The sequence below is a fragment of the Epinephelus fuscoguttatus genome, linkage group LG3 (assembly GCF_011397635.1).
Source record: "Epinephelus fuscoguttatus linkage group LG3, E.fuscoguttatus.final_Chr_v1".
NCBI lineage: Eukaryota > Metazoa > Chordata > Actinopteri > Perciformes > Serranidae > Epinephelus > Epinephelus fuscoguttatus.
This window is the reverse complement of record NC_064754.1, coordinates 41,022,767-41,037,223: the sequence shown is the minus strand read 5'-3', so window position 1 is coordinate 41,037,223 and position 14,457 is coordinate 41,022,767. Positions and strand designations below refer to the sequence as shown.

General features: G+C 42.1%; 1 protein-coding gene across 4 annotated transcripts in view; it reads right to left on the bottom strand.

Annotated features, from left to right (window-relative positions):
• The window catches only part of tbc1d1 (TBC1 (tre-2/USP6, BUB2, cdc16) domain family, member 1), a 69,892-nt gene that overhangs the window by 9,869 nt on the left and 45,566 nt on the right, over positions 1-14,457 (bottom strand). For all 4 annotated transcript variants that reach the window (XM_049572649.1, XM_049572651.1, XM_049572650.1 and 1 more), the window contains 4 exons: positions 10,664-10,864; positions 6,727-6,888; positions 5,561-5,719; positions 167-267 (listed from right to left, as the gene is read on the bottom strand). In XM_049572649.1, coding sequence (XP_049428606.1) covers positions 167-267; positions 5,561-5,719; positions 6,727-6,888; positions 10,664-10,864 — 623 coding nt within the window. The remainder of the gene's footprint in view (positions 1-166; positions 268-5,560; positions 5,720-6,726; positions 6,889-10,663; positions 10,865-14,457) is intronic.

Genomic DNA, 14,457 nt, shown 5'->3' with positions numbered 1-14,457 from the left:
TACAATAACAACAATAACAAACTTGACGTCTACACAGACAAGGAGGGGGAAAAAGCTTAAGTCTTAAAGACAGCTGACAGTTCCATTTAGTCCATCGAAAGAGGGGGAGAGAGACGCCCAAAAAGAAAGTGAAAGAAAGAATAGTAACATAAGAATTACATGATACCTCGGGGTCCAGCAGCGAGTAGGCTTTCAGTATATTATATAGAGACAGCTGTCCTGCCCCTAGCTGTGCTTGGAAATATGGATGAGTTGGAAAAGTGCGACCTGGGAGCAGAGAAAAGAGCGAGATATTATCTATATTGCAAAAACATCTGCACTGTTTATATTTAGAAAGAAGTGCTGCAGCAGACTATTTGATGTCTGAGATCAACCTGCTACAACAGTCTTGATAGATTTGATCTATTTGATTTCATCTGACATACTCCTGCAAAGAATCTGAGTGAACTTTCCATAAGAGACCTTTGGGTGTGTACATTTGTTCGAATGAAGCATGTAAACTCCGTTAAACTTTGCCTTAGGGCGTGAGACTTCACACATTGCTGTTGATGTATAAAAAAAGGAGCTCAGTGCACGCACATGTGTCGACTCATTCCGAGTTGTCATGCTTACAAACATATTCATGAAAATGCTCGGCCCAATGCAAAGACAGTCTACCCTCCTTCAGAAGCTTAACATGTGACAGTGGATGGGACGTGTGCCTTGACAACATAATGACCCGGAATCTGTAAAAGAACATTCTTAACGTGGATGGGCTGATAAATGGCAGGTGTTTGTGTTCTGGAACTAAGAACTTTCTTGACTTAGTGTGTGACAGTGAGGCTTTGGAGAAGACAATGACGAGCTGCGTGAGTGTGTATGTGTGGAATGTGCTGTGGGGGCTTTATGTTTGTGAACATAATACCACGACTACCTCCCCTGCCTGAAGGAAAGTGTATGTGTGTGTGTTTGTGTGTGTCTGAATGTAAAGTGTGGGTGTGCTGAACTTCAAAATCCTAAATTGTAAACCTTTATCCTCTGCATAACTCATATATACTGCGCACTTGCTTGTTTACGTGAAGTCAGGCCGCCTTGAGTTGCAGTGCATTTTCTATCTGCAAACCTCTTTGCTGCTTCAGTCTCATAAACACTGTGCTTATATCCTACAGGACATAACACCTTTACACTGGGCCCAGCTAGCAAACTGTCACTGTATGTGCTGTTACCTCTGTCCCCACCCTGATATTTGATGTAGGGTGAATAACATGACAGTCAGATGAAAGATACAGGGTCAACAGCAAAAACAAGGGAGGTTAAGTGTTACAGGGATGAATGTGTGGGTGGATGTGTGTATATATATGTATGTGGGTGTTGTGTGGGTGGGGTGTAGGTACTGTGTGTGTCTATGTATCTGTGTGGGTTTTTGGGTGGGAGGTGTTGGGTACATTTGAGGGTGAAAGCGTTAAATTGAGGTTTGAGACACTGTAATGTTCTCTGTGTAGGGTTACTGCAGAGTTCACTGAATTAAAGGGGAACTCCACCTAAATTAAGAATTCCAATATGTTATTTCCATGGCTGAGGGAAGTTCAATCGATATCTCTGAACATGAGCTACTCTCTCTCAAAGCCAGAACCAGAGAAGTCAGTCTCAAACTTGTGATGTCATAGCGTAAAGTCTGGAGCTGCTCCATAAACATTGAATGGATGACTGACTTTGTGGACCCACTGTGCGTTTGTTTTCTTTTTTATACCCAAATAAGGCTTTCTTCAATTCAAGTGTTCTCAGTTCTCAAACAGACTAGAATTACCACCTCACGCTTGTATGCCTCTGCAAGCCAGTCAAGTTGCAGTTACAATTTACATCCAGATCTGTCCAGATTTATTTGTAGTCATGACAGCTGACAATGCATCAAATACGAACGTTGATACAAAGAAGCTCCAAATTCTAAAGCGTGGATGCTTCACAGACATCTTCACAGCTGTAAAATCTAATATATATTTAGATTGCTTCTCCCCAATTTCTCTTCAAGAATTGACTGCAGTGATTTCTTCATCCAAATCATCAACGTGTCTCTTAGACCCCATCCCAACTAGGCTACTTAAGGAGGTCTTACCTATAGTTAACACTCATATATTAGATATGATCAATATATCCTTATTAACAGGCTATGTACCACAGTCTTTTAAGGTAGCTGTAATTAAACCTCTACTAAAAAAGCCCACCCTGGATCCAGAGGTGTTAGCCAACTATAGACCAATATCTAATCTTCCCTTTATGTCAAAGATCCTTGAGAAAGTAGTCGCAGACCAGCTGTGTGATTTTCTCCATGATAATAATTTATTTGAGGAATTTCAGTCAGGATTTAGAGTGCATCATAGCACTGAGACAGCACTAGTTAAAATTACAAATGACCTTCTGATTGCTTCAGACAAAGGACTCTTCTCTGTACTTGTTTTATTAGATCTTAGTGCGGCGGTTGACACAATTGACCATCAAATTCTGCTGCAGAGACTGGATCACTTAATTGGCTTAAAAGGTTCAGCACTGAGCTGGTTTAAATCTTATTTATCTGATCGTTTTCAATTTGTTGACGTTCGCAATGAACCATCCTTACGTACTAAAGTTTGTTTTGGAGTTCCGCAAGGTTCTGTGCTTGGACCAATCCTGTTTACTCTATATATGCTTCCGTTAGGTAACATCATTAGAAATCACTCTATAAATTTCCATTGTTATGCGGATGATACTCAGTTGTATTTATCAATGAAGCCAGAAGAAAGCAATCAATTAACTAAACTCCATAATTGCCTTAAAGACATAAAAACTTGGATGAGCACCAATTTCCTGATGTTAAATTCAGACAAAACTGAAGTTATTGTTCTTGGCCCCAAACAACTCAGAGACTCTTTATCTGATGACATAGTTTCTCTAGATGGCATTGCTCTGGCCCCTGCCACTACCGTAAGAAACCTCGGAGTAACATTTGATCAAGATTTGTCTTTTAATTCTCATTTAAAGCAAACCTCACGGACTGCATTTTTCATCTGCGTAATATTGAAAATTAGGCCTATCCTGACCCGAAAAGATGCAGAAAAATTGGTCCACGCTTTTGTTACCTCAAGGCTGGATTATTGTAACTCTCTATTATCAGGTAGCTCTAGTAAGTCCTTAAAAACTCTCCAGCTAATTCAGAATGCAGCAGCACGTGTACTAACAGGAACTAAGAAACGCGATCATATCTCTCCTGTTTTAGCTTCTCTGCACTGGCTCCCTGTAAAATCCAGAATTGAATTTAAAATCCTACTGTTAACTTATAAAGCTCTAAATGGTCAAGCTCCGTCATGTCTTAGAGAGCTCATAGTGCCTTATTATCCCACCAGAACACTGCGCTCTGAGAACGCAGGGTTACTCATGGTCCCTAAAGTCTCCAAAAGTAGATCAGGAGCCAGAGCCTTTAGCTATCAGGCTCCTCTCCTGTGGAATCATCTTCCTGTTACGGTCCGGGAGGCAGACACCGTCTCCACATTTAAGACTAGACTTAAGACTTTCCTCTTTGATAAAGCTTATAGTTAGGGCTGGCTCAGGCTTGTCCTGTACCAGCCCTTAGTTAGGCTGACTTAGGCCTAGTCTGCCGGAGGACCAATATAATACACTGGGCCCCTTCTCTCCTTCTCTCTCTCTCTCTCTCTCTCGTATCCTATTACTGCATCTAGCTAACCCGGCCATTCTGGATGTCACTAACTCGGCTTCTTCTCCGGAGCCTTTGTGCTCCACTGTCTCTCAGATTAACTCATATCACAGCGGTGCCTGGACAGCGTGACGTGTGTGGTTGTGCTGCTGCCGTGGTCCCACCAGATGCCTCCTGCTGCTGCTGCCATCATTAGTCATTAGTCATACTTCTTCTGTTATTATACACATATGATTATTGTCACACATGTATACTGCCAGGTATTAATACATACTTTCAACATATTGTACCGCAGTAACCAGAACTATAACTATAATATTATTACTTCCATTAATGTTGTTGTAAGATACTGTCATTACCTGCATATCTCTCTCTCGCTCTCTCTCTCTCTCTCTCTCTCTCTCTCTCTCTCTCTCTCTCACTGTGTCATATGGATTACTGTTAATTTATCATGTTGATCTGTTCTGTACGACATCTATTGCACGTCTGTCCGTCCTGGAAGAGGGATCCCTCCTCAGTTGCTCTTCCTGAGGTTTCTACCGTTTTTTTTCCCCCGTTAAAGGGGTTTTTTTGGGGAGTTTTTCCTTATCCGCTGTGAGGGTCTTAAGGACAGAGGGATGTCGTATGCTGTAAAGCCCTGTGAGGCAAATTGTGATTTGTGATATTGGGCTTTATAAATAAAATTGATTGATTGATTGATTGATCTTTAACTGAGCAGCAGATTCTTACAATCACCACCGTTTCAAGGTGGACTCACAAGATAAGTGTCACCATTTCAGTGTTATGATGTTGAGTAATAGCCAGAAAAGTGTTTTTGCAGAACATTATGATGTCACAGTAAAGCTGACCTTTGACCTTTGGATATAAAATGTCTTAACTTAATTTTATACATTTGTGTGAAATTTTGCATACTTAGTGTATGGATTCTTGAGTTGCAGCCAAAAACATGTTTTGTGAGGTCACAGTGACCTTTGACCACCAAAATCTAATCAGTTTATCGTTGAGTCCAGGTGGAAGTTTGTGCCAAGTTTGAGGAAATTCCCTGGAGAACTTCTTGAGATATTGCGCTCATGAGAATGTAATGGACAACCAAAAACCCTGCTGTCCCTGGCTCAAGTGTCCATTTAATCAGCTGAAGCTGCTTCACTGGTCACAGAAGCCAAACTGGCAAAAAGGCATCGTGCAGCTTTTCTCCATTTTTATGCAGCTGATCTGTTTTTCTTCTCCACAGCCCTCCAACAGGTAAAAACTACACAGAACTTTGTAAAAAACAATTAGAATCTGTTTAAAAAGGATTCCAATTAAAACCTCATTGTACCAGAGGTAATGTGAAGCAGCAGAGCAACCTTGTATGTATTTTTACATTTCACATTAAATCAGTCGAATTAATTCTTGCATCATGTTATTAAAAGGATCCAGTTAATGAATTCAGTGACAGTTAATATAGCCTACGCTTCCAAACCCTGCATAAACAACTGCATTATCACTTGGCAAAACTCAATACACACACAGTGAAGCTGGCAGCAACCGCATGCTACAGAGGCGGAGCTGGTGTAGTAGGTAAGAAAGCCCGCTCTGCCACCACCTATATGAGGAGTTGCATCAGTGCCTACAACAGGTTAAAAAAAACCCCTCCTAATTCTGCTGGGGACTTTTTAATACCCTCTATGGCCTTTTGTTGAGGGAACTGAATTTAACCCTTTTTAAGATCACTTCAGATACTGTCTGCAAAACCCAAAATGTGAGTGAAAATTTGTGCTTAAGGTTTATTCCTTTGTGTGTCAGTGTTCTTTCCATAAAGCAGAACAGCTTAAAATGAAAAGCATCTAAAATGTGTGTCAGTGAACATGAATATTATCTATGTGTGTGTGTGTGTGTGTGTGTGTGTTGAATTACCCAGATCTATGAGGATGGCATGTTGCTGCGACGTGAGCTGTTTCAACAGCTCTTTGTAAGGAGTGTGATTGGCAGGGGGTCGGGACGGGACCGCCTGCCTGAGCAGGTACTGTTCAGACAAAAACTTCCAGATCTCGCCTCGATGTTGCCTTGGGACGCCTGTTGGAGGTGACAAGAGATGAAAGAGAATGAGGGTGGGGTAGTGCGAAGGTGGAATGACATGTTCCTAACAGATGTTCAGGTGCAAGACTTGTGAAAGACTCATTTCTACCAGTAATATGCAAATTCTAAGGAGAAGTGACGTCAGGGTTTGAAAATGTGGTGAATCTTAGGGGCTGAGGATAGTCAGAGAAGCCCTACGTTTTCTGTAAAAATACCTCATGTAGGCCCAGTAATTAGTCTGTCTGAGAGACAGGCAGAGAGGAGTTTGTTAGCCAATAACAGTGTTTCTAAACAGTAAGCCGAATGAGTGTTTCACAGTATTTTGCCTTGGGTGTGGAGATTCATTCTTGACTTTAGGAAAACATATCTGTATGCAAATTTTCTAACAGGGGTGGAGCACGCGTTTGCTATTTTTACACTTTGGTGTTGGTGTGAACTAAACAACTGAGATATTATGAGTACAACCATGAAAGTCTCAGCACGTTAAAATCCCAAGGCGAGCATGTTTGAACATGTGACCTTGCAGCTTTACTCCTGTGTGACCACCGTTTTAATGTGATGTCATCATCTTGCGTCATAGTCTAGCTCATGTGGCTTCACAGGCCAGTAGCCCTTCTGCGTGCATGTGTGTTCTGGACTTTAGATGCCCACTGTTATGTCTAAGGCCACAGAGATAACCCCCCTGTCCTCTGTGCAGAACATGCTGATACTAGACAGCATACAGAACAGACAGTCTTGGAAATGAAAGACACTGGGTGACAGAGTTGTCGAGGGGAAATACAAACTGATTTCACTGTGTGTACAAATGGAATTTATGCCCTCTCCTTTTGCTGTATTTGCGAAAAGGGCTGATGATAAGGAGAAACGTCACAATGCATATTTGCAGTTTTGGAGCTTTATACATTAAGCTTTGGTCAATATTTGCCAATACCTGGTGATTTTAAAAAAAGAACAAATATTTCCAAGAAGCACTGATAATCATATTCGTGGAGCCAAATATGTACCTTGTGCAACAGCGGCATGTATGGTCTCAGTGTCGAATTTGACCTTTGCCCTCCCAGGAGTTCCCAGCATCTTCTCCCAAACCAGAGTGACCTCCTTCAGACAAGGAGTGATTTCCTCATAGTCCAGCTTCAGACGCTTGTTCTGCAGATCGCTCTCTGAGGCTACAAACATATATACACAGACGTCAATAATGTGACAACCCTTTGTGTCGGTTTTGTTGGTCTTGTGGTGTGTTGGTGCGTATGTGTGGCACGCAGGTGTATCACTGTAGCTGGAAACACCTGGCCAGTGTGCGGCTCGCTCTATACATTTTGTGTTGTCCTTCTGGTTTTCTTTCTTCACTCGTGCACTTTCATACATTGCTGACACACACACACAACACAACACACTCTGTTGTGGCAAACTAGCATAATAAAAAAAAAAAACTGTAAAAACCTGATTTAAATTCGAGATGAAATGAAAAATGCCTTTTTAACCCTTATAGATCAAAACCCCCAATCATATTGTGCACCAATGTAACTATAAATGTCCCCCCAAAATACAAACTGGAATTACTTCCTTGCAGGTCTATGTGTTGGCGAACCAGATAAGTTGCAGTTTATACCCGAGTCTGTCCAGACTCATATGTAGCCATGACAATTGACAATGCTTCGAATATGGATGTTGCTGCAAAGAAGCTGCATATTCTAAAACCTGGATGCCTAACACACACCTTCAACCAGAGACACAACTTTTAGCTGCACACAGCTACGATCAAGTAGCAAGTGAGCAACAGCATGCTATGTCACAGTGTCTTCCTAAAAAGCAGTTACAGGTCTGCCGGCTTGAATTTATTCACTTAGAGGACAGTGGTGTCCGTGACAACTCCAGATTATGTGCAAGATATTTCACTGTGGAGTGCTTCAGTGAACTAATGTTACACAGAGCACATGATGGGTTCTGTCTCTGTCTCCCTGACGGTTCGACTGTCCCGTCAGAGTTACACCAACAGTGTTTCACTCTTATGACACGCCCACGCTTCAACGATCCAAAGTTCTCCCTTTCCTCTTTCCTTTTTCTTTTGGTTCGGGAAATGTTGGAGGCAAATGGCTCAAACAGTCAGATTCAGCTGGGAGTGTGTGAGAAATAACTGCAGGAGCAGTGCTGCTGGTTAAACACCATGTTTAACTTTTCAGGTGTTTTTTTTTTTTTTTCAAACCTGCAGTAACTGATTTTGAGCATGAAAGAGTTAAGAACTTAACAATGACATATTATTACTTTCAATCAAATTTGTGACTTTCAGATTAACATGGCCTGTAAAGTAAACAGAAAGACACAAACTGAATTCTGTTGCAAAATGTTGACACCACTGATCAAAGAAGGTGAGGGCACACCCAGTGCCCCTCATCTGTTCCTCTCTTTCTGACAACACCCTTCCTCTCTTTCCTCCCTAATCTCTTAACCCACAGCCCTTCTCTTCTTCCCTTTCTCTTTACTGCCTACACTCAACTCTTTCTTCTCATTCAATCCCACATTTGTCTTGTCCATCAACCTCACTCTCCACTTTACTCCCCCCCTCCCCTAGTGGACTTTCCCACCCTTTCCGCTCATGTGTGGTGTCCACCCAGTGACTGGCTGCAACTTGGCAGAGCTGGGGAGAGTGACATCATCACTATGGGACAGGAAAGAGACAGCAGTCAGTTTCCCGCTCCAACCTGCACTGACACCTTCCAGGAAACAGAGGGCGAAGTTAGATGTGCAGCCAACAGGGGGAATGCCTCTATTTGCATCAGCAACACTTTGCAAAAAGGAACCTGGGGCAATTATAACAAAATCACATTTTTGATGAACACTCTGAGACACTAAAATCTCACTAAAATCACACTCACACTAAAATCTAGAATAAATACATTTTTAAATAACTTGGCACAAGACGAATTGAAAAGATCTCAAGAGATCTGACATGTTTTATGAAGTGCTGTAAATCATGGCCTCAGCAATCAAAGACAGAGAGTAGCGAGAGTGGCCTGGAAGGCGTAGTCTGGATAAACTTGGACAGAGCCGATAGCTGACACACCCAGAGTAAGAATAGATGCTGCTGGAGAGGCCGTGGCTCTGCTGTCCATCTTATCAGCTGTCCGGTGCAGGCAGAGTCTGCTCCATCAGGGACTTGCTTATTGGCTGCAGCCCAGCTAGCACGCAATTTCTCCACTCCCCAAACTCTCCTCCATTTCTATCCCATTCTGTCGCCGGAACAATCCGCCCATGATAACACACACCAAGATAGGATACCCCACCCTGGAGCTGACAAAGATACACACACACACACACACACACACACACACACACGGAGGCACGCACACACTTTTGCAGCTGACCCATAAAACAGTGAGAGAGATAAACAGAAAGTATACAGGACAGGGAGTTGAGCTCCACCCAGAAAAATAACTGATAGAAAGGTGGAGCACACCCAGTGGGAGGAATACAACACAATTTAAGTATAAATGCCAAAGAAAGCCACCACATTCTGCAGATGTGTTTGTTGGAGAGTATAACGCAGCGAGTATGTGTGTGTGTGTGTGTGTGTGTGTGTGTGTGAGGTCGCTGCCTGGACTTGCCTTTCTTTCATCAATATTGACCCACATTCTCTCCATCCACACCCTGTTATGTAGGCAATGATTTCTATCTGTGTGATGGATGAAGTGTTGTGTGTGAATTATTAGTTTGTATCCAGTGCAGGTAGTTAGGGATGTGGCACGTAGCTAGGTGTGCTGATGAGTGCCAACTGGGTCGGGAAAGAGATGGTGCATTTGGCCCGCCCTCAGATATGCCTACCAGCAAACACACACACACACACACACACACACACACACACACACACACGTATTATATAACCTGCTCATTTACAGTGCTTCTAAATATAAAAAAACAGGTGTGCACTACATAACCTGTGTGCGTGCGCCCCTCTGAAGAGGCATGCCCATGAAGAGCTTTCTTTGCAGGCACAGCGTTTTGGTTGTATTTGGTTGCTATGCTACAGAACTTCTGCAGAAAGCTAGAGTACCAAGCAACCGAAGAGGGCTGAGCTTTGAGGCCAGTTTGACACACTGGCCAAACTGTAAAATTACAACTTTTGTGCTAATCACGTGATGCCATTGGGCTCAAAAAGACAAGTGACAGTTGAACATTTTTCAACTCTTGTGCAGCGATAAGTGCAGACTAAATGTTCAGTGCTATGTCATGCTGCTGGAGTTAGTAGCATAGTATAAATATAGCAAAGAATTTAACAAAAATTCGCTCTAGAAAAAAATGCTTTGATGAACACACACTACTACCAGGTAAAGTACACTCAGCCCACTGTGGCCGATTTGCTTCGATAACTAGATTCTTTCCTCATCAGTCAGTTGATTAGTCAAAAAGGAGGAAGAATTTCAGTCATTTTTTAGATTTTCTTTGGATGACTACAGCCCTACAAGAGAGGAAATAAAAAGGATGTTTTTGCCTTGCTATTTGGCTCCTAGAGAAACACTCTCATCGTGTAATTTAAGAGCATTACTAAGTGGGTGATGCCGACACTACTTAATGAAACAATGCTGGCTGCAGTTCTTGTTACCATGCAAACAGACAACAAGACCAACCCCTCTTTGCAGGACCAGGCAGCTATAAAATATAGTGTGATTTGATAGACAGGACACATCAGCTGTTATATGTATTAATGGATGGTCACTTTTACTGCAGCACTGTGCACTGCAATGTTAGTGTTACTGCCAATCATAAGATTTTTCAAAGAGATTATACTGTAGTGGAGCTTTTTCTCACATTTGTCTGTTTCAGGATGTGTGCACAAATATAATTAAATCTTTTGTTTATGAACATGTGAATAAATTACAAAAAAGGCAATGCATGCTCCTTGTGCGTGTGTGTGTGTTTGTGTGTCCCTCCGTTCATGTGACTCACCCTGTAGTTTCTGGTTCTCCCTTTCCATCCGCTGCAGCAGGATCTGCTGCAGGATGGCCTTCCTCCAGAGCTCCCTCAGCTCCTCTTTGCTCCTTTTCGTCCTCTCCTCTGGCACCACCCTTATGGACGAGTCCCCACTTACTCCAACTCCCACCTGGCCCACACACACTCGACCCCCCTCTAGACAGGGATCCCCCCGCTCTGAAAGACATATCGGATTATATCACATTAGGTTAAATCAGATTACACTACATTACAGCAGCAGGATACAACAAAGAACAGAGATAACACTATGTAACAGTTCTTTTATGAAATAATGAAAGTTTTAATAATAATAATATTTATAAGCACATCCTGCGAAACAGCAGAGCTTGTTAGGAGAAAAAAAAATTGTATAATCACAGGACGCGACAGACTATCTTTCTTGGGGAGACCTTTTTACCTTCATCAATAGACCTGCAGTCAAAAAACCCAAGTCAATTCAATTTGCCACAATCCCTCAGATAACCATGCAAAACAAAACCAAAAAAAAGCTAAACATAGATGTATTTGACACAGTTGGGTGCAACACACTCAAGGAAAAAAAAAAGTGTTTGTGTGACTCCACCCCAAAGTACAGGGTGGATCCCAAACCTCAAAATACCCGGTGTTGTTTAGAGGAAGGACATAACAACTATCCAGATAGCACTTGCTTCTCTCTCAGTTCGTAGGAACATCATGATTCAGTTTGATCACATGCACACACACACACACACACACACACACGCGCACACAGAGACACGCCCCACCCACCCAGACACACACGCCTTAGCTTGGCTTAGGTATGTCAACTTGATGCTTATCTTTCCAAAGACTCCTCTGAGAAAAATAAGAAAGAGGTGATATAGGTCACCATTCAAAGTGTCACATCTGCTACAAAGACTACTCCATACTGTACATCAACACATTACACGTGCATGCACATGCACACAAGATGACAATAGCGTTCTTTATGCCAGGTTAAAATGTATGTATGCCTTTGTGTCTGTGTCAGGGAGACTTTCCAAGACATGCTGAAACCAGCAGAGTCACTAACCAAACATATGGCTCTTATGTTATAAAAGAAGTGAAGACAAACCAGACATGAGTGACACAAACACACACAGACGGCAACTCTCTTGAGAGACTCGCGTATTTGTTAGACAAACACAGACCGCTTCAACAGACCACGGCTGAAGAGTTAGCTTATAGGTGTGAAAAGTGCATGCATAAATGCACACACACTTGCAGACTTATCCTGCATGCTTATACTTGAGAGCACTCTGCACTACATTAATTCCACCTTACCCCTTACTGTAAGAGCCAACGTACTGTATACACCTAATCGTAACACTAAAACCTAATGCCAAAATAACCACACGCACGCAAACACACATACACACACACGCACACACCCTCTTGCACAAAGTGGCACAATCCACTCCCTGAGCAAACACTCCTATTTCACCAGAACCATGTCCCAGGACACACACACACACACACACACACACACACACACACACGCAAAGTGGGTCAACAAGGCTGGCGCTTTCCTCTGGCGCTGTCTGTGTGTGGACTGTCAACATGACCTTGAGACACCGCCATCCCCTCCAACACACACACACACACACACACACACACACACAAACACACACACACACACACACACACACACACACACACACACACACACACACACTCCGACACACCCATGACCTCATGTATGTAAGCACACACATAAATACACGCCCAACTCAACCCAACTTAGCTCTGCATTCAGCCAGCACAAAGCCCATCACAGTGACCCGCTAAAAGCAGTGTTTTTGCTTTACTTGACGGCGGTTTACTGTCAAAATAAACTTCAGGTGCAGATTTTGTTCACGTTGAGGAGAAATGTTCTACTTGATGTTTACCTGTTTTCATTTGAAAGGGAAACTTAGTGCACAATGACAGGTCTAAACCTAGCTAATCCCTTCTGAGTTCAGTCACATTGGTCCCACATTCCCGTTGCATTTATTAGACCCAAACACAGAATCTAGAGGGGTGTGTACATAATCCATTAGCCCTGCAAAAAAATCCAATTTTGAGAAGGTCAAAGAGGTGTTAATTGAAGTGTACGAAGATGTGGCTGGCAGGTGTGGAGCATGTGGACAATTTAGGTTTGACACCCCCCAGTGGCAACTTACAAAAACACAGCAGCAGTGTGTGTCTTCCTACATGTTGTGGCCCTATACAGTCTATGGTTGTGGCTGATATAAAAACAATATTCTATCACTGTGAAAGTGTTCACTGTTAAATCTTCATTTTGCTACAGCAGTCTTCTTGTGGTTAGTCTTGGTTGTCATGGTTTTGGAGAGTTTAATATCAATCATTTGTACAGCTGCCTTTGTAAGTGTCGCTCAGTTACAGTACTTCAAATCAGTCACTTTCTTAGGCTGCGTTTTTTTTTTATGATTTTAGTCATTTTCCTGTACAGTAACAACTGAAATGGAAGCTGCACAACTCAGTCTTACTAAGCTGAATAAAAATAATCAGCATGATCTGGCTCTGGCACAAGAGCTAAACAAATTCTACTTCAGATTTGAAGTGCATGATTTTAATAATGAAATAATGATGCTGAAAAACACTACACTGGATCCAAATCAACAAGCTTCCCCTCCTTTTGATGTACATTCTGTTGTTAAAACTTTTAAACACTGTAAAAGAAGAACAAGTGTTGGTCCTGATAATATCAGTAGTCGAATACTCTCTAACTGTGCTGAACAACTAGGCCCCATTTTTAATTACATTTTTAATTTATCCTGGTCTCAGCAGAAGGTTCCCAATCTGTGGAAACAGTCGACTATCGTTCCCGCTGCCAAGTCTAAACATCCCAAATCTTTAAATGACTTCAGGCCCATAGCCCTGACCTCATTAGTTATGAAGTCATTTGAAAAACTGATCAAAACTGAACTGCTGAAAATTACTGAACACTTGATTGACCCATTGCAGTTTGCGTACAGGTCCAAGAGGGGGGTCCAGGACACCACCATAACTTTGTTAAATCACATCTACAAGCACCCTGAGAGCTCTAACAATCATGTTAGACTGATGTTTGTTAACTTTTCATCCGCCTTCACTACTATTCAGCCTCATCTACTAATCCAGAGACTGATGAACAACTTTGGTCTGGAAGGCAGTATTGTTGGCTGGATTTTGGATTTTCTGACTTGCAGAACACAAAGAGTCAGGGTTAATAGTCAACTCTCTGATCTATCTGTATCCTCTACTGGCTCACCTCAGGGATGCGTCCTCTCTCCTCTGCTGTACATACTGTACACAAATGACTGTTGTAGCACCTTTGAAAACCGCCATATATTGAAGTTCACGGACGACACAGTCATAGTGAGCTTGTTGAATAACTCTGAAACTTCACATGGTCCTGTGGTTGATTATTTCTTAAGATGGTGTCAGCAATCTTTTTTTTATCTTTGAATGTTTTGAAGACAAAGGATATGTGTGTCGATTCTAGATGTGTGCAGCCCTCATCTCCTGACTTCACAGTGATTGATGGTCAGGCAGTTGAAATTGTAGAATCCTATAAGTACTTAGGCACTATTCTTAACAACAAGCTGACATTCGAGAAAAATTGATTTTCTTGATTTATGAGAAAAGTCAGCAGTGTCTTTTTTGTCTTAGAAAACCTGCTAAATTCCAGGTTGACTCTACCCTGATGACTATGTTTTATTGTTCTTTTATTGAGTGTATGATCACGTTTTCTTTTATCTGTTGGTTTC